This window comes from Gossypium raimondii, chromosome 7, assembly GCF_025698545.1.
Source record: "Gossypium raimondii isolate GPD5lz chromosome 7, ASM2569854v1, whole genome shotgun sequence".
Classification (NCBI taxonomy): Eukaryota; Viridiplantae; Streptophyta; class Magnoliopsida; order Malvales; family Malvaceae; genus Gossypium; species Gossypium raimondii.
Window position 1 is genome coordinate 21,582,342 of NC_068571.1, and position 27,191 is coordinate 21,609,532.

At 31.9% G+C, this 27,191-nt stretch overlaps 1 protein-coding gene across 1 annotated transcript; it reads left to right on the forward strand.

The window, feature by feature from the left end:
• The first annotated feature begins 18,289 nt into the window (after positions 1-18,289).
• On the forward strand, positions 18,290-19,679 carry LOC105784635 (trans-resveratrol di-O-methyltransferase). Its single transcript, XM_012610530.2, has 2 exons — positions 18,290-19,093; positions 19,176-19,679. Exons 1-2 carry the CDS (start codon positions 18,314-18,316, stop codon positions 19,479-19,481), a joined length of 1,086 nt encoding a protein of 361 aa, XP_012465984.1. The 5' UTR covers positions 18,290-18,313; the 3' UTR covers positions 19,482-19,679.
• Positions 19,680-27,191: the final 7,512 nt, after the last annotated feature.

Below are 27,191 nucleotides of genomic sequence, written 5' to 3' on the forward strand. Positions count from 1 at the left end.
AATTATTCCAAAGGTTTGATTGAAGCTGAGTTTAGGGTTTAAAAGCCTAAATTTCTTTATCTTTTACCTACCTCTAGCCTAGCTACATTACAAACTTTTTAAAGACCTATCGATTCAAGTTTTCTATGCTACCTACATTAGTTGAGAGAAATTGCTATGTTCAACATATGAAGGCATAAGTTAAACTTAATAATTGCAGCTTAATCTTGTTAAGGAAGCATTTAGTTTAATTGTGCTATCATAATAGTTGTTGAGATTAATTTGAACGATATGTATACTTAAGTCGCATAACTATCAAATTTCTTGTTTTTGAGCATAAGTATATTAAATTCATAATTCTGGGAAGAATGTTATTCTAAATGAATTTTTCAAAGGTGTTTTCTACGAAATTTTTTTTAATTTGTGCATTACTCGAGATGAGCAATGAATTAAGTTTGGGGTGTGGAAACACAGAATTTTACACATTTTTACATACCCTTTTTACCTTAAAATCATACAGTTTCGATAAAATTCTTGTCGAAAATATAATTAATTTTTATAAAATAATTAAAGTGCACTTAAAATATGAACATGTTTAATTTTAGTTAATTTTATAATTAATTTTGATGAATTTTGGTTATTTTCGACAGATTTGCACAAAGGGTGAAAATGGCTCTACAGACACTGCTAGAAGCACAAAACCGAGAAGCAATTTGAAGTATTAAGGCAAACTAAATTTTAGCCTAAGACGGTCCAAAATAATATGTATTAATTCATAATATAATTAATTTTAATTTCTATCCAATTTAATTTGGGTTAATAAATTATTATTAATTAATTATGAAAAAATGGTCCAGTTGAACTGAATCGAGTGAACCGAACCGACCAGGAAATGGACAGCCCAAAAAACGTCCCAAGAGTTGACCCAAATCAGCTTGTTATCTGATTATTTAAGCTTGCAAAGAGGCCCTTGAAGACTTGTTCAAGTTGCATTCAAACCCCTCCACAATTGGTGGCTTTATAGATTTGCCCCAAGCCTAAATTAGCAAAGTTGAAACTGTCAACCTTGCCACATGTGTGGCTGGCCAAGGGAGGGTTCTTTGGCTAATAATTTTAGCTATTTTTAGCAGCCCTCCTCAGGTATAAACCCCCCCTTAGGCTGGTCATTTTAAAAACACACCTCAAGCATTCACATCTTTCCTCTCTTCTCTTCACTTTCTCTCTTCTTTCCATTCCAAAATTCCCTTGCTCTTTTGCCGATTTCTCCTCTTGGGAAAGGGGCATCCATCAGCTATTTGGAGCAGCAATTAAGTGTTCATAGCAGCCTTGGTCAACGAGGACAATGGAGAAGGAAGAACAGAGAAACTAGTCAAGCAACGGAAAAACACTAGATTTGATTCTTGTTCCCTATCTCTTGAAATTTTGTTGTTATGCTAAACATATCTATGAATATTTATGTTGTTGGAATGGTTAATTTAATCAATTTAACTTGAATTTAATTAATGTTAGGTTGATTGCATTTCGTTTGTTAAAATTATTAAAATTGTGTTTATGTTTTTATAGGCCTCGGTAAGATGCTTGATTAAGTAAAATCATGGCTAATTTATTCTTGCATTACAATTGTTAGGTAACTAATGAATTAATTATTTAAACAGATTGAAATTGTAATTAATGGACACAGTACTTAATCAGTGCATGTTTAATCATCTAAGGTAACTAAGGGTTAGATTAGCAACGGTATCTGACATACATTTTCCTTGCATAACTTGCAAGATTATTGTGATTAAACTGTTTCAAGTTAAGGATACTTTGTTACCTCACATAGTTTTTTATGTGCTTATTAAATCGAGTTAATTGTTTGAATTGACGTAAGGATATGTACAAGAGATTATTTCGATTTAATAAGTATGTATGTGTAATAACTTATTTTCCTATTAAGATTTGTTTAATTGGTTGAATTGACATAAGGATATAGTCAAGAGATAAATGGATTTTTGTAAGTGAGTATGTTCAAAAGTTAGTAAATTACCGAGTTGCGTGAACTTATTCATAACAATATAAACATGAGTTTAATAATTCTAAGGTAAGAAATGTAATTAATCTAACACAATTATGTCATATTGATTAAAATAGTATTTTGAAATCGTGCATTTGAGATTTATTTATTTAGTTTACTTAGTTTAAAATCTTAGTTTTTAATCACCTTCTTCAACAAAATATTTTTCTTCACTAAAGTGTTTTAAATAATATTCATAAATAATTCTTTTCACAGTCCCTGTGGGTACAATAACTGGACATTTACTTGTTGCGATTCTGTAAACTTGCACATTTTCGTCGTTCCAACATGCCATTATACATCTTAGCCAAAATAATCATCATCTACCGAATTGTCCACTGGATAGTAGGATAGATCTCTGACAAACTTCCAACTGATTGAACTTCCGATAATCTGTAAAGTAAAGAAAAATAATTACGTAAGTAATGAATGGTTAGTAAGCTTGTATAAACTTTAAACATAAACATTATCAATTCATGAGTTAGTGTATTTATCCATGATATAGGTAAATTCATCCATAACATAAATAGATTTCTCACATATAAGTACATCATTTAACTCATCAATCCTTTTATATCATCATATTACATCCCAATTATGAACTTACCATTTCGTTCCCATTTCTTACCTATTCCTTTTGCATATTACAAAGCATAAACATATAAATAAATCATAACCACAAGCTTGGCACAAGCCTAAACATCATAATCAATACACAATTTAGTGCATTATACATAACTCTTTTGGGATCAACCACATGATAAGCCATCTCATGAGAAAATACATCATTTGATTCATACAACCTTTTTATGAACATAAACATATTTCCATTTGGAAACTTACCATTTCAATCCCTTTCTTTTCCCATTGAACCAACTAGAATATCATCGGATACTCAAGAAAGCTCACACGAAGTGTGCTTAAACATATAACCGTAACATTTCCTTTACATCATTGCTCACACGAGTTGCGAAATGGGCCCGCTCACACGAGCTGTGGGTCAAAATGTAAGCTACTTGATGCTGCTCACACGAGCTATAGAGTATCCACAACAAATGTAGTACCTCATCCATCGGTAGGATAGTCAAGACCAGCATCTAAAACATGAAATCCCTATTGACATGTCATTCGTATCTTACGAATTCCTAAGGTTCAACCGGGACTCAATAGCCGTCAATTCATCATAGCTTTGATACATTTATAGTTTTTTATTAATTTATATCAAAACAACATAATAAACATTCAATTTAAAAAAATTTAAGTGATTACAGTTCATACGAACTTACCTGGCTAAATTGCAGCAATGACTAAGTACAGGGGTTATTTGGTAATTTTCTCTTCTCCTCGATTTTTCACTCGTTATTGATCTAAATTAATAATTTCATTCAATTCATTAATTTAGACAGTAAAACCAATTCTTTTTATGCAATTTAGTCCTTTTTGACATTTTTACAAAATTACCCTCAACTTTTTATTTTTATTCAATTTAGTCCATATGTCCTAATCATGCAAATAAACCAATTTAATTGAAAACCCATAACATCCGAATGTTAATAGCTTCCACTACAGCCTATTTTTGTAACAATTTCACATCACGTCCTTGAATTATTATTACTTTAGCAATTTAATCCCTAAACATTTAAATCATTAAAAATTACTTAACAAAATACTTATAAATAACAACTAATACTTCAAATTCATCACTTAACATCTAAAATCACAAAGATTCATTAATGGAAACATTCAAAATCTTTAAGATTTTCAAAAACGAAGGTACGGGCTAGCTGGACCTAGTTGCAACGATCTTAAAAATATAAAAATTACAAGAAACGGGTTCAAAACGGACTTACATGCATACATTGAAGCTTGGCTGAAGCTTCAAGGTCTTTAACAATGGATTTCTGTCAATGTAAAAGAAAATAGATTAGGAGATATCTTTTGTTTCATATTTTTAACCTTTTTTCTTTATTTTAATAATAAAATAACATATAAAACATATAAAATTAAAAGAAATTAAAGCTCAAACCGTCATGCCATATTAAGAATTGGTAATTTATCCATTAAATCCATCCAATTATGTTTCGCAATAAATTAATACCTTTAAACTAATAGCAATTGGCTTTTCAACTATTACAATTTAGTTCTTTTTGCTTCATTAACCATCTAAACATTAAAATTTCTTAAAGAAACTTTAATACAATATTAATAACACTCCATAAATATGTATAAAAATATTTACGGCTCGGTTTATAGAAATAAGATCCCCATACCTCATTTTCTAAAACCACTTAACTTTAGGGTCATACCACTTGAACCTAATTATTCATTTAAATATCATAAATTACCAATTCAAAATTTATTTTAATATCATATTTTACTCGTAAATATTAAATAATAATATTTATCAACTTACTCGTCAGATTTTTGGCCCCGAAACCACTATTTTTGACACCACTAAAATTTGGGCTGTTACATTTATAACATTCTACTTTAATGTGACCCTTTTTTTTACAATAGCCACATTCCTTATTGCAGTTCTTTGACTTAGATCTCGCCCTTAATCTTCTTTGACCCAAATCCTTAGATTTTTGTCTTCCCCTAGCAACCAAAACTAAGACTTGTACATATGACTTGTTTTTCACACCTAACTCGTTGTCGAGTTTGTCCTTACTTAAAATATTTCCCTTTACATCCTCAAACAAAGAGTCTCTCTCTGCCATAAATCAGGCTTTCCATGAAAGTTTTGTATGAAGGGGCAAACAAGACTCACCTTCTGCCATATGGAATGTATATAATCATTGTTTCAATACCAAACAATTTACGAGAGATTTTGTCATCTACAGGGCTTCTAATTTCCTCCATAGGGCTACTACTGTCTTTTCTGAAAGTACCTCATACAGTATATTGTTAGTGAGGCACACTAAATTTTTTACTACCTTTTCATCAAGTTCCTCCCACTTTTTCTAATTCGCATCCACGAGCCTTTTTCTCCGTAAAGACCTTTTTCAAACTGTGTAACGCCCTAAAATTCAAGTCTTTGATTTTTGCATGATTTGGCACAAATTGCTTGTTTGCTTTAATGGCTAAGTGATTTGGGTATGTATGAGAATCTTTGAGAAGCCTGGGTTCAAGTCTCGGCTTTTACAGAATTTTTAATTTTGCTCTTAATTGAATCTGGGCACTGGCACATAAGCTTTATAAATATTGGTGCTTTTTTTTGACAAAAAAGCCTATTGGTCCAGTGGTATATGGCGCGTGAAGTACTCTTAAGGTCTGGGGTTAAAGTTCTGTGTTGCACTCTGGAGTGTTTATTTTTATCACCTGTGTTGTGAGGTGGTGGAGTTTGACTAAAATGCTATGAAAGTTGAATGGAGGAGTGAATCATGGAGAGAATAGTGGGATTGTGATTGGGTGGAGTGATTTAAGGAGGGATAAGGGGAGAGATTTTAGGAGAAAATCAATGAGTTGTTTGTGAGGAGAGTTGTGCCGTTTTGGGGAAAATCTAGCTAGAGGTTTAGACTAGGGGGTATGCTTGTGCCAAATTTGGTCAGTAGGCACTGAGGTAATTAGTTTTTGAAGTTGTTTTTCTTCTGTCAGTTTTGGTTTCGGTCAGTTTTGCATTTTTGCCTTTTCGCTTTTGGGTGCCGAATTTTGCTAAGACTTGATGTATCTCTCGGGTGTATTTGATATCTTTTCTGCTCATCTCTTTTCCCTTTTGGGTGTTAGTCAAATAGTTGTGGTTTCCCTCTGTCGATTACATTTTCCTCTTCCCTCTCCTCTTGTTGCCAAATTTCCTTTCTCTTTCCCCTCTTCTCTTCTCTGCTGGCTGAATCTTCTTCCTCTTTTCTTCTTCTTCTCTAGCCGAATATCATCCTCTTTTTGTCTTTTTTTTCTACCTCTTTATAGTTTCTTTTAGACCGATAAGCTATCTCCCCTTATTGTCTGTGGTTCAGCCATATATCCCTCTTTTCTGTCGGTTCGAACTCCTCGAGGATTGAAGGAGTATCAAGTATTTCCAAGTTATCGAAACCTTCCTCTCTTCTTTCAATATAAGACAGGTATGTGGGCTAGAATTCTGGGTGTAGGCGGAATGCTTGTTGTATTTCTGTAAGTTATCATGAAGTGGATTTAAACCACATGATTAAACAAGTTTGTTTAATAAATCCGTTTGCAATGCAGATATCTATCAAGAAGATTTTTGTCAACCTTTATCAGTGGTATAAGTGGGTTAAGCCACTTGTCTCAGTCGAGGCAAGTATTAGATTAATTTTGGTTAAAATGTAAAAGAAGGAGATTAACCCTATTTTTTAGCGATTAATGGAAAACGTGTTTGAATGCAAATTTTGGGTGTTCGTGGACCTAGGTGCGTTTTCACAATTAAGTGTGTAATCGCCCCACTGTAACCGTAGATCGGTAAAAAGCCAAAAAGTCATAAATACGACATTTGAAACCACACGAGTGTGCGATCGCTCGAGTGGGAAGCCCAACTTGCGATTCGTGGGTAAATGACCAAAATACCCTCGAAGGGTAAAATGATCGAAATACCCTCGAAGGGTAAAATGATCGAAATACCCTCAAAAGGTAAAATGATCGAAATACCCTCGAAGGGTAAAATGACCAAAATACCCCTAAAGGGTAAAATGACCGAAATACCCATGAAGGGTAAAATGATCGAAATACCCCCAAAGGGTAAAATGATCGAAATACCCCCGAAGGGTAAAATGACTGAAATACCCCATTGGGTAAAATAACTATTATACCCCTAGGAGATGCAATGACCGTTATAGCCTTATGATATGTATGGCTGATTTGTTCTATGATATGTATATGACTGTTACTGAGTATGACGTTCTGCATTCACGTATGATTTATGACATGACATACTGCATGGGGTTGGGATACTGATATGGGGGAAGTATACTGTGCTGGTGGCTTTGCCATATATACTGTCACTGGCAGCTTCGCTGCGATTCTATTGCTGGCAGCTTTGATGCAATGTTGGTGTGTTGGCCGGGTGGGTCAATTTTATCCCCACATGGTGTGTTGGTGGTACGGAGTGGCGTGTTGGCTGGATTGGGATGGGTTGTATTATTGCATCTTGTCGACATCTTGATCTTGGGCTAGGGCCCTGACTTGTTACTTTTTGGGCTAAGGCCCACATCTTCATTCTTCAGATAGGGCTCGCCCGGCGACATCTTGCATGATTACTGATTGACTGCTAGGGGATTACACGTTGAGTTTCGTAAACTCACCCTTTCCTCTAAACTGTACAGGCAATCCTCAGCCTTAGGCGATTTGGTGCTGCGAGAGACTCGAAGGTGGCCATACGACTGCTGCTGTTCACGCTTGCTTTTATTTTAATTCAAATTATAAGTTGGGTTTTGTTTTTATAATAAGGCCTTTGAGTTGGTTTAAATTTTTAATTGGGCTTGTACTTACATATTTTAAACTGCTAGATAGGAGAAGACGATTTTTTTTAAATAATTACAAATTTTAATGACACGAGTTTTAAACAATAGAATTTAACAAGCTTTCGCGATTTTGGACCAACTTATTAAAACAATATCAAATAACAAGACAAACGTTTTGTCTAGTTGATTTGTTAATTAATTAAAAAAGGGTTTATTTTAAGCTTAGAAAGAAACTGCTACCAACGAGTTAAATTTTCGAAAGACCCTTCAATGTGACACGTCAGATTCAACCATAACGTCTAGGCCGGGTTTGGAGTGTTTCAAACTGTTTTTAACCAGAATTGTCGTCATTCGAACTTGCCACAAGCTGAAATTTGTAATCCCATTGAACTTCTGAATATCGTACCTCATTGCCATCTTTGAACAGGTTGAAAATGAAAATTGAACCAAGCTCTAATACCAGCTTGTTGGGTCGAACTCGAATTATGCAACAAACACGAATGAAAAACTAAGAAAATTGAACACAAATATTTTCACGGAAAACCCCCTCCGAAGAGGATAAAAAAACTACGAGCAAAGAAAACTTCACTAAAATGGAAAAAGAGCGAAAAAGGGAGTACAAGATGGAGAAACAAATAAACCTTGAACCTATAATACAAATATTCCCCGAAGTTCCCACAAACTCTCTCAATTTTGTTGTTATAATCTTAACTATCTTTGGTTGCTAAGAGGCCTATTTATAGGCTAAAATTTGTGTATAATTATGACCCAAACATCCCTAGAATAATTAGAGTTTAACTAGGAAAAGATTACAGAGTTTAACTAGGAGAAGATCAATGAAAATTTATGTGGGGCTGTTATTAATTCTACCAATAAGCTAATCAACAGGGAGGTCAATGTATTAATTTTTAGAAATTAAATGTTTATTTTAAATTTTATTACTTTATTTATTTTGGTTCAATTTTAGTAATGTAATAAACTTTTTATTATTTGAATAATTTTTTATCCTAAATAAATTTTGTCTTCAAAACTTTTCTAAATTATTATTAATTTTTAGATTAAAGACTTTCGTATAATCCAAACATGAAAGAAAATTTAAAAATACTATTTTTCCATAATATTATAAATCAGGCATGTGAAATTTAGTAAATTAATTTTATTTTTCAAATTTATTAAATATTTAAATTTATTAAATGCTTGTGTTAATGATATTTAAAATTATTCTGAAGAACAAAGTATATAATTCCATTTAATGTTTTTTCAATAACGATTACTTTTCTGTATAGTTGAAATGCATTTTTAAAATTTAAAAATTATAATATAATGTAATTGTATATTTAATTTAATTTATGATAATTATTCCATTTTAAGATTTTCCTCAATTTGACATTTTAAAATTGAAAATGTAATTTCTTAAATGACATTTCAAAATGGTTTAAATTAAATAATCTTGATATTTATACCTTTAGTGCAGGGATTTGCAAAACAAGCCTCTCCATGCTTTAGAGTTTAATTAAAAGGACTCCCTCTTTTTAAATTACTTAAATATTGCTTGATGTACTTCTATTATTTCATTAATTAGAAAATATTTCGTTTTATTTAAAGTTCTAGTCCTTAGGCATTTCAAAGCATTATTAAATTGGGTTTTCAAATTTTAAACAACATTTATAAATTTAACTAAAAATAAACATTGTTAAATAATATATAAATGACTAAAATATGTATTGAAAATTAGTATATTATTAAAATTATTATGTCATTGAAATATTTATTCCTTAATTTTAAATATTTATTTCACTATTTATTTAATAATTTTGCACACTCAACTATAAGATTGAAAATCATTAATCATATATCTACGTTATTACAATTTACATAATTAATATTTTCTAAAAGATATTTACAAAATTTTAATTATAATAGTACAAAATATATATTACCAGTTAAATTATGCACACAATCAATCTATGCATCACGTAGATAAGAAAAGTAGTATAATCTATATATATAATCACGAGTTTGGAAAAACTTCTAAACTGAAGAAAATACTTTTAATTTCCATTATGCTATTAAATAGACATTTAAAAATAAATATAATTTAAATTTAAATTATTAGTTAATTAAATAATATACCATACTTTTAAACAATAAATAAGTTGTGATAAATTTATTTACTCTAAAATAGAATTAGAATAAATAAGTTAACTATAATTTACAATGATTTTTCTTTTGGTATGATTTACTATGGTTTTAAATAATAAATAAATTGTGATAATTATATTTACTCTAAATTAGAATTATAATTTCAACAACAGTTTAACCATAACATAGAGAGATTTATACGTACATAGTTATATTTTTAAAATAGAGATAATTTACTATTATCAAATAGGTTACTAAGTTCTTTCGTCTGCTAGGGTTTCATAGCATGCCATTCTTTAGTTTCATTTTTGTTTTTCTTCTAGTTTTCTTTTGATCGTTTTGCTTTTGAAGCCAAATTGATTAAGTAGTAGATTTGTTCCAAATTAGGAAAGCGAATCTCTGCAAAAATTCAAGCATAGATAGAGGCAGTTATCGCTAATCTCAAGATGGATGATGAAGAGGAAGCACCAATTCCATGTGAAGGAGACCTGCATAAAGAAGACGAGGATCATCTATTTTGTCTAGTAGGAAAAGCACTCACAGATTGTGTTATTCACTTCTTGTCACTTAAAAGAGCATTAGCAGATCTGTGGCATCCGATAGGGGGTATAATAATATCCGACCTCTGGGATAAACGATGCCTATTTCGTTTCTTTTATAAAGTAGATATCAAAAGGGTATTAGATGGTATGCCATGGTCTTTCAACATGCATCTGTTAGTATTCCATCAATTGATTAAAGGTGAAGATCCAAAGTAAATCCCTTTGAATCATACTTATTTTTGGATTTAGGTTCATAATTTGTCATATGGATCTATATTAGAGGGATTGGCAAGAAAATTAGGGGACTTCATTGGACAGTTCATACAATATGATGCTGCATTAATTTCTAGAGGGGAATGAAGATATATGAGATTTCGCGTAAAAGTTAATGTAAGATTACCGCTGAAAAGGAAGAAAAAATTATTGTTAGGACAAGGGAAACCAGGATATGCATACTTTCAATACGAGAGGCTCTCATGATTTTGTTTAATGTGAAAAATTGGGGCATAGGGAAGGATTTTGCCCAGTAAGAAAGACAATCAGTACTTAAGAGGTCGAATTTGGATGGGATCTATCTCTAAGAGCACCCACGAGGAATAAATTACTTACCGAAAGCAAATGGCTAAGAGAAGAAAACCCAAGTGGGTTCCAGATAGGAAATAACTCTGTCGACATGAAAATTGATAAATGGAAAAATAGAGGGTTAGATGAAGACGTAACATCCCAAGAAAATCAGGTTATAGGACAAAGGCAAACCGTGCAAGAGAATACATCAATCGATATTTGCGAAGGAAAGAAACGTCAACGAACAAGGCATGATAACTACAGTAAAGGAGAGGATTTGGGAGCTCTTATTCAATCTATTAATAGATCGACAACCGCTAGTAAGCGTGCCAAACGGGTGCAATAAAATCTTAAGTTGGAACATTCGTGGATTGGGGCATCCATGAGCGAGTAATCACCTCCGAATCAAGGTGAGGTATATACAACCCTAAATTTTGTTTCTAATAGAAACAAAATTAAGTGATAAAAGAATGGAGAAAGTTCATGTAAAATGTGGATTTCACAACGAAATAGATGTTGGTGCGTAAGGAACCAAAGGAGGATTGTCTATTCGATGGAAAATGGAGCATGATGTGCAACTGAGAAGTTATTCAATCAATCATATTGACATGATAGTTAAAGAGAAATAGGGAATGCCATCATGGAGGCTCACAGGGTTTTACGTTGCACCAGAAGAACATATTAGAAGGGGAACTTGGAACCTCTTGAGGAGATTGGGGAATTCTCAAGGTTTTCCATGGATGATCATTGGAGATTTCAATGAAATCCTATTCTCTTTTGAGAAGAGAGGTGGTAAATTAAGAAGTGATAGAAACATGGACTGATTCCGTGAGACATTGGAAGAATGTAGTCTTAATAACCTAGGTTTTTCTGAAAAATGGTACACTTGGGAAAAAGGCAATTTGCCATAGAATAATGTACGCGAAAGACTTGATAGATGTGTGGTAAATCAGGCATGATGGGAATATTTTCCAAGGTACTCTCTAAAACACTTAACGCACTATATTTTCGATCATTTCTCATTATTGGTTGATCTAGGGATTGAAGATAATAGGATTCGCATGGAGCGAAGCTTTCAATTCAATGCAAATTGGATCTTAGAAGAAGCATGTGAACAACAACAAAAAAAAATTGGGAGGAGAATTCGGAGGATGTGCCTAGAAAACTCCAGAAACTAGGGGAAGCACTAGATGTGGAGGTAAGGAGACTTATGGATAGTAAACGAAAGGAAACCCACTTTTTGGATAAAAGGCTATCTGAATTGAGTTCAATGGATTCGGATGATGAAATGCTTACAGAGTTGGAAGAAGTCAAATTGGCTTTAAACTTGGAAGTTGACAAAGAAGAACTATTTTGGGAGCAACGAGCAAGAGCGAACTGGATCAAATTTGGAGATAGAAATACATCCTTTTTTTATAATTTAGTAAATCAATGAAAAAAAGGAATAGGGTGAGAAAGTTAAGAAGACCAAATGGGGAGTGGATTGTGACCGAGGAAAAAAAATTAAATATCACAACGAATTACTTTAAAAAGTTTTTTAGGGCATCAAATACAAGAAATGATGAGAGGACACTATCAAGGATTGCCAATTGTATTAACGAAAATATGAACAGGGTGTTAACAGAGGAATTTTGAATTGAAGAAATCACAAAGGCAGTAAAGAATATAGCACTTTTAAAGGCTTCTAGTGTGGGCAACTACCCCACTTTGTTTTAGCAAAAGTATTGGCATATTGCGGTGGAAGAAATAGTGAGTTTCTGCTTTGACACTATCAGGGATTACCAATTGTATTAACGAAAATATGAACAGGGCGTTAATAGAGGAATTTCGAATTGAAGAAATCACAACGGCAGTAAAGAATATAGCACCTTTAAAGGCTTTTAGAGTGGACAGCTACTCCACTTTGTTTTACCAAAAGTATTGGCATATTGTGAAGGAAGAAATAGTGAGTTTCTACTTTGACATATTAAACACGAGGAAGGAGTTCGATGATATCAACAGTACAATTATCGTGCTTATTCCAAAAGTCAATCAACCAAATAGTATGACACAATTCGGGCCGATCAACTTATACAACGTGGTGTATAAATTATTTCTGAAGTTGTGGTTAATATATTCAGATCAGTATTAGACATTTGCATTGATGAAGCACAAGCAGCCTTTGTTTTAGGGAGACAGATCACGGATAATGCAATAATAACTTATGAAATACTGTAAACTTTGAAACAAAAGAAAGAAGGAACTAGGTGACAATTTGCACTGAAGTTGGACATGAATAAATCCTATGACAAGGTAGAATGGAGTTTTATTGGAAAGGTAATGAGAAAAATGGGATTTTGCGAAGAATGGTTGAACTTAGTAATGGATTGTGTACGGACGGTGGAATACTTAGTTTTATTTAATGGGATCCGAGGTGAAAAATTCAGGCCATCAAGAGGATTAAGACAAGGGGATTCCCTTAGCCCATATTTATTATTATTATTTTGTTCAGAAGGGTTCTATTTTTTGTTGAAACATGCAAAAAATGAAAAATGTATTAAATGAGTTCGAGTAGGAAAAAGTGGTCTAGCCTTAACCCTCCTATTTTTTTTTGCAAACGGTAGCATTTTATTCGGGGAGGCTAACTTGGAAGGAGAAAATGCAATAAAAGTAATAATTAATGAGTATGAAGGGGTGTCAGGCCAACTTATCTATTTTGATAAATATCTAATTTATTTTAGTAATAATGTACATCGCGGAGTCAAAGAACAAATTGGAAGATCCCTTGGAATAAGAATTTCGAACAACCTAGAAAAATATCTCAGTCTTCCAACTATGATTGGCAAATGAAAAAAGGAGGCATTTGCAAATATTAAAGACAAATTTTTAAAGTGAATTGAAAACTGGAATAATAGGTATTTTTCACTTGGAGGTAAAGAAGTATTTATTAAGTCAATTTTACAAGCAGTTCCAGTTTACACGATGTGGTGTTTTTTATTACCCATTACTTTATGTCGTGTGCTTGAAAATATTATTAGTAAGTTTTGGTGGAGAAATTCTAAAATGGGGAAAGGGATACACTGGTGTGATTGGAAAAGTATGTGGAAACTGAAAGCAAAAGAAGGTCTAGGTTTTAGAGAATTGGCCAAGTTTAACATTGCATTGCTTCCAAAACAAGGATGGAAGTTAATGATGCAACCATATTATTTTTTTGCTAGAGGAATGAAAGCTAAATACTACCCAAATAGTGAATTTCTAAATGCAAGTTTAGGTTCACACCCATCATATGCCTGGCGGAGCATATGGAGCGCAAGAGGACTCCTAGAAGAGGGTCTGGGTTGGAGGGTTGGTAATAGCAAATCCATCAATGTTTGGAATGAGGCGTGGATTCCAGGACTTGGGCCAGGAAGAAACACAAGTCAGACCATTGATATATACTATACAACAGTTGTTGATTTAATTAACAATGAACAGTCTACCTGGAAAATAAAGGTCCTAAAAAAACATTTTGACGAAGACCAAGTACGTAGAATCATGACCATTCTAGTTGCTGGAATCAATATCAAGGATGCCAGAGTATGGAGAGGTGATAACATAGGTGTGTACTCAGCTAAAAGTGGGTACAAATGGTTAAATAAAGAATATGCAACAATACTGCAAAGGGATATAATCCTTCCCCCAATGGACCTATAGACTCTACTATAGACTCTGGACCTTACAACAAGTAAGCAAGGTTAAAAATACATTCTGGAAAATAATAAACAATTACATACCTACATTCAATAATTTACAAGCAAGAAATCTGTCTAACGAATATCTGCCCACTATGCCGAGTAATGGAGGAATCAGTGGCTGATGTTTTTTGGGAATTCATGATTTCAAAAGATATCATGCAAGGAGTGGGGATTGATATTCTCCCAGCTTCCAAGTACAACAATGGAAAATCTGGTTAACAGAGATTTTTACCAACATGAATGAAGAACCAAGAAAATGTCTAACTGTAATATCTCGAAAATTACTATTGTAATACCCCGAAAATTACAATAGTAAGAAAGTAGGTATCCTTGATAGTAAAATAAGGAAATAAAGTGACAAAAAGGGAAATTTTGAGTTATGTCAACATTGGGAATTATATTATGACATATTAATTCAAGAAAGGATTAAATCGCAAAAGTGAGAAAAGTTTTGTTGCCCAAGAGTAAATACTCAAAATTTGAGGGGTTAAAATGTAAATACAAAAAGTTAAAGGACTAATAGTGTAAATATTTTAAGGGTGTAATAATCTAGAAACTAAGAAATATGGATGAATTAGGACCAAATTGAAAAGGTGAAGAATTTTGAGGACTAAATCACAATTTTACCAAATTAAGTGATGACTCAAGGATGGAATTTTAAAGATTATAAAGGGCAAAATGATCAATTAGAAGAGAGAAATCTAGAAGGCAATGATGATATTGGTGATATTTTAGATTAATTAATTAAATAAATATTAGTTTATTAATATTTTAATTTAATTTTTAAATGATATTTTACTATTTTATTATTATTCTATTTAGTATATATATGGAAGGAAAGATGAAGAATCTTCATCTTCTTCCCATGCATCCAGCGTATGAAGAGAAAAGAAAGAAAGAAATTTTTTTTCTTTACAATTTGGTCGTTTCACCAAAAATTCACCATTTTCACTTAGAAATCAAAAGAATTTTCATATCCATCAAGAGAAAAAGATACCAAGGAGACAATGGGGAGCTAGAATATCAAGTTAGATTCTAGAAATAGAAGCTGGAGGAGAGAGAAAATCAAGTTAAAGATTGAAATCAATAGGTTAAGGTAAGAACATCAAGATTTCAATATATTTTTAAGTTTGTTATTATTGAAATAGCATGGAAATGATGTTATAGTAGAGTTTTCTTAAATGAAGTCTTATGTTCTTGATATATTAGTGAAGGAAATAAGAGAAAGTGATGGAAAATATTATAGAGAAAATGAATAAGGAAGTTATAAACTTAGTAATCAACATTTTACACTAAAACAGTTTTGGATAGTAGCGATAGGCTAACTTCGAAAAATCACCATAAATTATGGAAATCGAATTATAGGATGAAAAAATATGTAATTAAATATTATTAAGTGTAGTTTCTCATAGAAGAAACGGTGTAAGTAATGAAATTGTAAATCATGAGATATAATAAATTATGTGAGACAAGGTCAGAATGAATTAGGGTTCCCTATTCGATTTTGGAAAATCATAAAAAATGGATAAAATAATTATCAGATTAAATTTATATGTTTAAAATCCGGAATGAGTCTATTTTCATGAGAAATAAACAGAAACATCATCCGAATTTTCTATGAGGAGATAATTAATTTTTAGTGAAGAAGGGTCAGAACTGTCAGACAGCAGAATAGGGATGAATTTAAAGAATAAATTGTACTTATTGGTTAAACCAAAAATTCTGAAAATTTTATAGTAAGAATATATGTGATTCTAGTTTTATATAAAAGTAACGAATCTCAATTCAGAGTTTAATATCTCAAGATATAAATAATTTTGTGACAATAACTCAATGGACACCTTTGAATGAACAAATAAATAAATAGTGAAATTATAGATAATGTTACATATAAGCATGTTATATACATTAAGGATGTGGAATGGAGATGAGGAGGTGGAAAATATATGATTATTCAACTAGCATGAGTTTTCATTAAAAAGGCTAATTTGCATGTTTTAGGTTCGGGGACTAAATTGAATAAAAGTAATATTTTAAGGATAAATTTGTAAAAATTTCAAAAGTGACCAAATTGCATGAAATGAATTGTTTTATTATTTAAATTAATAAATTGAATGAAATATTAATTTATATCAAGATTGAGTGAAAATTGAAGGAAAATAGAAAATTACCAAAATATGTCTGAATTTTGGTATTTCTGCAATTTAGCCTGGTAAGTTCGTGTAACTTGAATTATATTCTTAGATGATTGAAATATATATATTGGATTGAGAAATTGATTTGAATTGTGAACATGAGAAATTGTGAATTGAATGAAATGAAACTGAAGCTTTGAATTACATGAGTAAATATCGGGTCTCGTAGGCCCTATTTGTTATGAATATAATATTTTGAGGATATGTTGTAAAGAATTATAAAAGCACGTTAATAATTTAAAAGTTTTAATTCGGATGAAATTTTGTAACTTGGTTTAATACGTATGCAAATGTATGCCTTCTAGTAATGCCTTGTACCCTATTCTGGCGTCGAATACGGGTAAGGGATGCTACAATATGACATCGCCAGATTCGGTCATAACGTTTAGACCAGGTTTGGGGTGTTACACTAGCAATATCCTTCTGGGCGATATGGTAGATAAGAAATAAGGTCCATCATCAAGGAGAATAGTTGAACACATTCGAGGTAATAAAATTTATTAAAGCATATCAGGCAGAAAGCAATATCATTAATACTGAAACTGCAATAGCTACTAGACAAATCAATAGTATATGGGTTCAACCAAGAGCAGATATGATAACATGCAATTTTGGCGTAGCATTTTGCAACAATACATTCAAATTAGTGATGGGAATATTGTTCAAGGACTGTGAAGGTCATATATTGGTTGCATGTACTTACCACAACACCTTTATAGCAGATGCCACCATAGCGGAGGCGAAAGCATGTCTTCAGGCAGTTTCGGTGTCTGAGGAACTAGGTTTTCAAAATCTGATAGTGGAAGGAGATTCCTTGACAGTAATAAAAAAATTCAGTCATTAGAAGTGGATTAATTGTAGTATTGCATTGATTATTCAAGAAATTAAAGAAAGATGTTAGAGATTCGAAAACATTACCTACTTATTCGCTGGACAAATGGCGAACCAAGCGACACGTGGTGGCGAAGGAAGGGAATGACTGGACAGAAACTAGGGTATGGATTGAGAAGGCCCCTCAAAGGGTAGAGTTAGTGGCTGAAAGGGACAGAAGTTTTTTGAATAGTGTTTGAAATGGGTCGGAAGAAATTAATGAAAGACGGATGATTCTGACAGTTTCTTTTTTCTATAAGAACTTCCATCGATGACGCTAAAAGTACAGATCATTCCAAAGTGGAATGATGGTGGTAGATGAAAGAGTGGATTTTAAGAGGAGAAATTGCTGGTTTTTTTATTCTAAAAAGTAGGATGTAGTCAATTTTTAGGGTTTGCTTCGTTTAGGTTGTTTCTTTGTTCCTTTTAGGACGAAATGATTTAAGTCCCTTAAGAACAGGGTATGGTACAACTTTAGCATTAATTAGGATTTGCTCCACCAACTGATGGATGTAGGAGAGTAGGACGTATTTAATTTTCAATTTTAATGGCATCCATTTCTTATTTCTTAAAAAAAATAGAGATAATTTTTTAACGTAGAATTAAGTTACTTGAGTCTATGCATAAAATCCCATTAATTATATATAAAATTAGTCAAATTATACTTTTTAAATGTTGCATTATAATCTACTTGTGGGTCTCTATGCTTTAATTTAAATAAATAATAATAATAATAATAACCTACCTAAATCGTCAATACAAAATGGTTGTGACTTGTGAGCGCTATAAATAGAGATCCAAACATTGAGGTTTGGCAATACCAATTACTTGATAAAAAGAAATGGATTTGATAAAAGGAGATGAGATTAATCTTGATGAGTTGCTTGAAGCTCAGGCTCATGTTTGGAACCATACGTTCAGATTCATAAGCTCAATGTCACTGAAATGCGCTGTCGAACTACAAATACCAGATATCATCCACAACCACGGCCAAGCCATGAATCTTTCAGACCTAGCTTTGGCTCTTGGTATCCATCATTCAAAACTCCACTGCCTCCATCGCCTCATGCGCATCCTCATTCATTCTGGCTTCTTTGCTGAATCCAAAACCAACCCAACTGACCAACAGAAAGCTTATGTCCTCACCCCTGTTTCTCATCTTCTCCGGAAGGACAATCCCTTGAGTTCAACTCCCTTCATACTCGGAATGCTTGACCCCGTTTTACTGAAACCATGGCAATATTTAAGTTCTTGGTTCCAAAACCTTGACCATCCTACAGCATTCAGCGCAGCTCACGGTGAGAGTATGTGGGATTATGCCGGGCATGAGCCGAGGATGAATCATTTCTTTAATGATGCGATGGCCAGTGATGGGCTTCTGGCGGCGAGCGTGGTGCTTAGTAAGTGCAAAGGAGTTTTTGAGGGGTTCAAGTCAGTGGTTGATGTTGCCGGTGGGACGGGAACCATAACCAAGGTACTTGCTAAGGCTTTTCCTCAAACGGAATTCACTGTATTTGATCTTCCCCATGTTGTTCATGGCTTGCAAAGATGTGAAAATTTGAAGTATCTTGGTGGAGACATGTTTGAAGGAGTTCCCCATGGAGATATGATCATGCTAAAGGTTTGTTTATTTTCTCTAATTAATTTTTTGTCTTGAAAATTAAAATTTAACCATATTTTATTGATCACCTAATTTATTGCAGTGGATATTACATGATTGGAGTGACCAAGACTGTATAAAGATACTAGAGAGATGTAAAGAGGCAATTGGGAAGAAAGAAAATGGAGGGAAAATCGTGATTATGGACATTATAATTGGAAACCAAGAATTGGATGAGCATCAGTCTACCGAAACTAAGCTGTTTTTTGACATGGAGATGATGGTTTGTCTTGATAGCCAAGAAAGAAGCGAACAGCAATGGAGTAAACTGTTTGCTCATGCTGGGTTTAGTCACTATGAAACATATCACATTTTAGGTCTAAGGTGTCTCATTGAGTTATTTCCATAATTAATTATCTGTGTTAAAATCTTAAATAAAATTATAAAATTAATATAAAACATGAAAGTCGTGTTTATTATATTACTTTTTGTATTTTAACGAATGGGGTATGTTTGTGTCTTTCTTTTTTATTGTGTTTAAGATTATGATACGAGTAATGAAGTGTTGTATTCCCTTGTGTAAAATAAAGTTTTTATTGATTTTTCATAGGAGCAGTTTTTATTAAAGTGAGTATTCAATCGAATCGAGTGAAAAAGTTTCGAGTTAATCAAGTTGACGAGTCTCATTTTCTAATTTTAACTTGATTTGAATTCTCTTTTAATCGAGTAAAGTGAAATGAAATTCGAGTCAAGTCGAGTCCAGTAAAATTGTGCAAGTTAAACTAAAAAAATTAAACATGTCAAATTAAAGTCTTATTACAATATAACTAATTCAATGTTAGAGCAAATAAATTTGAAACTATATATATTTGAAAACTTTTTCAAATTAAAATAAGAGAAAAAAATATTTTAGTATGATAAACTTAAATAGTTAATTTACTTATTTAGGTCTCGAAAATTATTATTTTAGAAAATTTTAGTTTTCTTTTATATATTCTTTAGCATTTTTATAATTTTTAAAAATATAAATTTTGAAATTTTATTAATATTTTAAAATTTTTGAAAATTATTTTGAAATTTTTGTTGAGAGAGACTAATTTGCTCATTTTCAAAATTGACAAGGATCAAAGGGTATTTACACTAATCATTATTTGAGTTATTCAAATTATTCAAGTTATTTGAATTGTAAAATTCAACTCGACTCAAATTCGAAACTTGAATTACTTTTTCGAGTTTATTAAAAAAATCAATTAATTCAAATAACACGATTCATTTCTCGAGTCAGTTTTGCTAACTAGTTTTCATTTGTTTTATTTATTTAAATTAAACTGTTGGAAGCCACATTATCTAGTTTTTACCCTTTGTGATTGACCACACCACATGATACTAGGCTTTGCTTATTTGCTCTTAGCATAATTAATATTTGGAGGTTAAGTTTTATTATTAATTTTTGTACTTTGTAGAAGTTATAGATTTACTTTTATACTTTAATTTGATTAATTTTAGTCTCTGTATTTTTAAATTGGTCAATTTTAGTCCCTACACTTTTCAAATTTTAAAATTTTAGTCATAATCTAAACAACAATTATTAAATTTGTTTGTTTAAATTCAACTACTAGTCATGTACGATACATACAATTGTAGATTTAGTCCATAATTTTCTATTATATTATTGTAAGTCTCAAATTTTGAAATTTTAATCTTGGTGCAAATGACATTTGTTAATCTATTAACTGTACTTTAGTGAGCAATATGTGGAAATAATAAGCTACTATGGGATTACACATGAGATAATATGTTTGGTGAATCTAATTTTGGAAATAACAAAACTTAACTTAATGAATTTAACAATTATCATTTGGTAAGAACTGAAATCTTAAAATTTGAAAACTACAAGGACTAAAAATTACTAAATTATAGTGTAGGGACTAAATCCATATCTTTTGCAAAATACAGAGACTAATAGTAAAATTTAATCATATTTGAAAGTGTTTAGAGTTATTTACATAAATTCGACATAAATGTCAGATTACTTGTATAAATACTATACATTCATCTATATTATTTATAAAGAATTTAATTGAATTGATGTCAACCTTTAATCAATTTCAATTCAATTGTAAAATTATTATAAGATCATTATTTCTACTGAAGCAATAAATATTATTTTGTGTCATTTTCATATAAATTCATTAAATATATATAATTAAATTTGAACCTAGAACTTTTGTAACTAATACTCTCTCAACCTAGTCATTTCAATCAACTATATATTTGGCTTTTATATAAAAAATTCTTAAAATTTGATTACATATCTACATGTAAGTGATGTAAGATATCGACATGAACTCTTTGATATATATATATATATAGAAAAGATAACTTTAACACCAAAAATATGACTTAGGAGTTTTAGGGATAATTTATGAATTTTAGCCTTAGAGTGTTCATAATTTTGCAACATGGTATATTGGTAATGTTTTCGATTATGGTTTTTAGAAAATTAAATCAATTCCTGAAAATGAGTTTTAAATACCTTTAATTTTGAACAAAAGGCTAATATGTAAAAGAGCCAAAGTTTAGAGTTTTTAAAACGCAATTAGACTAGATTTTAAAATCCAACCTCAAAACCCCCATTTATAGTTTTATTTTCACGTTTGTCTTATTCTCCTCTCATACTTGTGCCGTCCATAATTCTCTCAACTCCTCCAATCGATTTTGAATTCTAAATCCTAATTCATTTTGATTTCTATCATCTCTCAAGTTATAAATCTTCATAGAATTTAAGAAAAACACCCAAAAACACCATAGTTTTCTCCATTGTCAAGCTTTTGAGTATTTCGGGTTTTCAATCAAATGTTTAGTTTTTCAACATATAATGTAATGATTCAACTCCTAAATAGTTTTAAATGTTATTTAGTCTTTAAAGCTAAGTTTTTAGCCATTAAATCACATATTTGGAATAAAAGTCAAAAATTGGCTCGTTAATGGTGAATTTTGAGATTTTGGGTAAAAACGTGGTTTCAAAGTATTTTTCAATTAGTTTTGATGTAGTTAGAAGTTTTATAAAATTACTTTGAAGTTTTGTTAAAGAATTCTTGAGTTTTAATGAATTTGCATAAAATAGCTAAAAACATGTCAAAAAAGTCAATACCATGAATTGAGTAGTTTTGTGTAGTTTAAAGGTTGAGAATTAGTCGTTGATGAATAATTAGATGAATGAAAGGCGTTTTAGGTGAAAATATTAAGTGTAGATCGATATATTTTGATTTCAAGTTGGTTATGTTAAAGGTGTCGGCTACATGAGAACATAGCTTAGGCTTATGTTTTTTTTTTTTTTTTGCTTGTGGTGAGTCCTTAGCTGATTTTTGAATGTATTTTTGTGTGAATTATTATGTTGAAGCTTCAGATTCATTAGGACTTTCTAAGCGTAGGGATAAACGCAAGGAAAAGCTAGTTTGAGCTTTAAACGAAAGTGTAATTGGTGAGTGTTTGGCATAATTGCTTGTGGACATGATTCAATGTGTTAATTGGGAATTTAGTAGTAGGCTAAAACCTTACTCTAAATTTTGAGTGTAAGCTTTCTCTTACCTATATTATCTTGTGAATTATGTGAATATGTGAATTGAGATAAGAGGCTATAACATGTGATATGTGGTTATGATAACCATTGTAAAAGTGCAAATGTGTACATGTTATGTATTTGTTAAATGCTAGCGACTATATTTTGTTAAAGATACAAATATGCAGTGATAGTGCATGGATAACCGGTAAGTGATATGTGTTTGATTTTGGATATTTTGGCCTTGTTATCTTGAAATCATTCGATATAGTTGGCATGCCATAGGATTGTGAGTACTCACCTATATGTATAGTGATTTTGGGTGTTGAGGCCCTGGGACATGCTGGAGGGATAAGGGAATGTGAGTTAAGCTCCATTCAACGAGACATGTGAAGGGAAATAAGGAGAGTGTTAGCTTTATGCTTCACTTTTGGGACATGTTTGACTTTATGAGTCTACGTGGTGTGTTGGTAATCTGTGTATCCGATGAATGATTATAGAACTAACTTTTATGTTTCATAGCTTAAGTGTTAAATTATCTTAAATTATGAATATGTATGTATTGTGTTATGTGTTTTTATGATATGTAACCGTATGCAATTTATCTATAAACATATTTTTGAGTATTGTGATATATGCTTAAATGTTATGTGATTATATAAGTATTATGATATATGCTTGAATGTTATGCGATTATATGAGTATTATGATATATGCTTAAATGCTATGTGATTAAATGATTATTGTGATATATCTTTGAAAGTTATGTGATTATATGAGTATTGTGATATATGCTTAAATGTTATGTGATTATATGTGTAATGTGATATACGCTTAAAAGTGAATATGATTACCATGTAAATGAACTAGTAAAAAATACACGAGTAAGTATATTATGACACTAAAGTTGGAACCACTGAGGTTGTGCTATATGGTTGCTTCATTAATGCTTGATGAATTGTTTGCATGGTAGTTGTTCTAGGCATTCATTGATCTTGTTAAGCTCACCCACTCCTTTTTTTACCATCGCAGATTAGTTGTGTGCCGGTGTGAGCGGTGTGGTTCCAAGGGTGATCCAAGCAAGTCCATTTTCGTGATTTTGTAGGTATTGTTGTTATTTGTTTATATTTTGGGAATAAAGGCAATGTGGTATACTTTTACTAATATTTTCCATGACGTTTTGGATGCCTTTATAGACTATTTGTTCACAAGTTTAGGAGATTCATTTCATATTATGTTGATTATTGCTCGAACTTCCCTTCGATGTTTGAGATTGTTACTACGACCGTTTTGTGTTTATTTGATGATGATATGATAGCATGATGAATTGGTACAAGTTGGAATGACTTATCTGCTTAAAAATGTTACTTTTTTGGTCTGAAGCAGAGGTATCGATATTTGTGTTGTAAAAATGATACCTCTATTATTTAAAATGTGTAGGAAGCCAAAATCGTAAATTGGTATCGATACTTTTGCAAAGGTATCGATATTTTCTGAGACTTGAATTTTAGACGAGAAATAGAATACCAATTTGGTATTGATTTTACAGAATACGATATTGATATCGTACAAGGAAAATATCGATACCCATGTCCTAGTATCGATGCCTATGTGATTGTCTTGGAAATTGTGCTAAGTGGTCCTAATGCATGTTCAGTTATTATTATAATTTTATGTAAAGTATGCTTGACATGTTCTAATGATGATTAATAAATGTTTAACTAAAAATTTAGAAGACCACTAAGAAAGAGGATGATTTCTTAATAATGTGACAATTTACTATGAGTATGACATGAGACGGTCGTGTGACATCTTTATATTCAGGCTTGGCAACCAAGCTGGGTATAGGGTGTTACAATAACAGATATAAACCTAAATGTTATTCATATTTCATACTCTTACAAAAAAATTACATATATTTCCCTTTTATCTATTTTCCCTGCATATGCGTCTTGGCAAAAAAGAAAAAGAAAAAAAATCATGTATGATGTCTGAAAGTACATATAGGAAGAACCTTAAGTGTTTCGACAATGTGCAGACCAAATAATCCGACGGTGTGTGGTAGAGGAAGAAATGGAAGACATATTGTTAGGGTGTCACACGTCACCGTGTAGAGGTCATTTTAGAGGAAGAAGAACAACATATAAAATACTTCTATCAAGATTTTATTAGCCTACGATGATCAAAGATTCCTACGAATTTGCACAATGATGTGATAGATGTTAGTGACAAGGTAGCATTTCAGAAAGGGACAAAATGCAACAAACCAAAATTCTGGAGGTAGAAATTTTCGATGTCTAGGGCATTAATTTCATGGGCCCATTTCCCAGTTATTTTGGCAATCAATATATTCTCCTAGCAGTAGACTATGTATCAAAATGGGTGGAAGCAATAGCACTACCAGCTGATGACATTAAAGCTGTAGTTTGGTTTTTACGTAAGAATATCTTTTCTCGATTTGGGAACCCTAGAGCACTTTTTATAGACGAGGGATCACACTTTTGCAACAAGCAGTTAGAGGCAGCTTTAGCAAAGTATAGTGTCAAACATCGGGTCACTACAACATACCACCCTCAAGCTAACGGGCAGGGGGAAGTATCAAATCGAGAAATGAAATAGATATTGGAGAAGACAATGAACCCAAATTAGAAAGACTGGAGTATATGACTGGATGACGCATTATGGGCATATTGAACAGTATAGAAAACTCCATTAGGTATGTCTCATTACAGACTAGTCTGCGGAAAGAACTGTCATTTGCCAATTGAGTTGGAGAAAAAACATATTAGGCTATCAAGGAACTGAACTTAGTCCCCAATTTAGCTAGAGAAGAAGTGTGCATATTTCAGTTGCATTAGTTAGAAGAATTTCGATTCATAGCCTATGAAAATGCAAAAATGTACAAAGAGATGATCAAGAAATGAACATTTCTACCAGGGCAACATGTATTATTGTTTAACTCTAGGCTGAAAATATATCCAGAAAAATTGTGATCAATATGGACAAAACCATACACAGTAAAACAAGTGTCCCCTCATGGAGTAGTAGAACTGACAACCAATAGAGGTGCAACATTCATTGTTAACGGGCAAATGCTGAAGCACTATTTTGGGGGCAACATTGAAAAAACATGCGAGAAGCAAATATTGGAATGTAGAGCACTAATAGAAGTGAATGACAAATCAGAGGACTTGGATAACAAATGAAGTTGGGATCCAGATGAATCAGGGAGTCATACTTTAAGTTTAGTGAAGAATATTTGCGCTCGTGTTATAAAATTTATACAGTGTACCACTAGCTAGTTTAGTTAACTTCTTGTATAGTTTGTAACACTCCATATTCAAATTTAACTAACACATCCCTTATTATAATAAACATTTTCAAAATAGTACAAGACATATATTATTGATAACATCGTTACTAATTGACTTCACAATCTCAAAAATCTCTTTCACTAATAACACTATAAATTAAGGTACAACGATTTCACAATGTAACTCTAACCTATTGATTATTTACGTAGTGTTGGAATAATAATCTGAGGACTTAGTTACAAATATGACTAAACCCCTAAGGCTCTACCTCTAGGTCACCTCACTGTATGCATATTACATCAAGGAGCATGTCTGTCCGAGCATGATAGATTTTGGCTTAGTCCCTCCTCAAACTATCGAATTTCCTTTATTACCTGTAATACATAATAACAATTACGCAAGTTTTAATGAACTTAGTATGTTTTCATACCTTATTATACAACGCAATAATACTTGTATTCTGTGGCTCAGAATGCACATTTGACTTATCTATATGGGAACAGCTCACCAATCTCATTGGCGTAACCTATACATTATACAAACTAGCTCACTCGTACTTCCCATAATATCTTCAATAATATCGTCACTTATTTACTCATGCATCATGGAGAACAATTCCTTTTAATTGTTTATAGTCAATCTACAACTGACGACTTAATAACAACAGGTTTCACATTAGACTATACCAAGTCTTGCACACCCAAAGCTTCCACTAATAGATATAATACCAAGATACAAATTTAATAACAATTGACCTTGGTGAATTATCCTTGTGAACTCTATCTTCATTAGTTGCCTATGCGGACCCATATGCAACTACTTCCTTGAGAGGAAATATTTTACAGATTCTTACTTGTAGACTTATGAAAGAAAACCCATAGATGATACCCATAATGCATCTTGCACCAATATATACAGATAATCAGATAAGACAATCTCAGTGAATAGACCTTATTGCTGACTATTAATAGCGGCTTATCCTAATGGAATCAGATTGTATTACGATCCTCACAGATTCCTGTTTCAGACGTAACTCTGTAGATTAATGTTTAACGAAGCATACTAATGAATTCTTAATGAAGACCCCATAACAAAATAATAAGAAGATCAACTCATCTCAATCCAGTCGACAAATATGGCGGATCGTCATACTCTGCCTCTATCTCGCAATGACAGATAACCTATTTGTGGTCCACTTAGAAACAGTAAAATATAGGTGGATTCTTAAGAGTCAATCACCTAA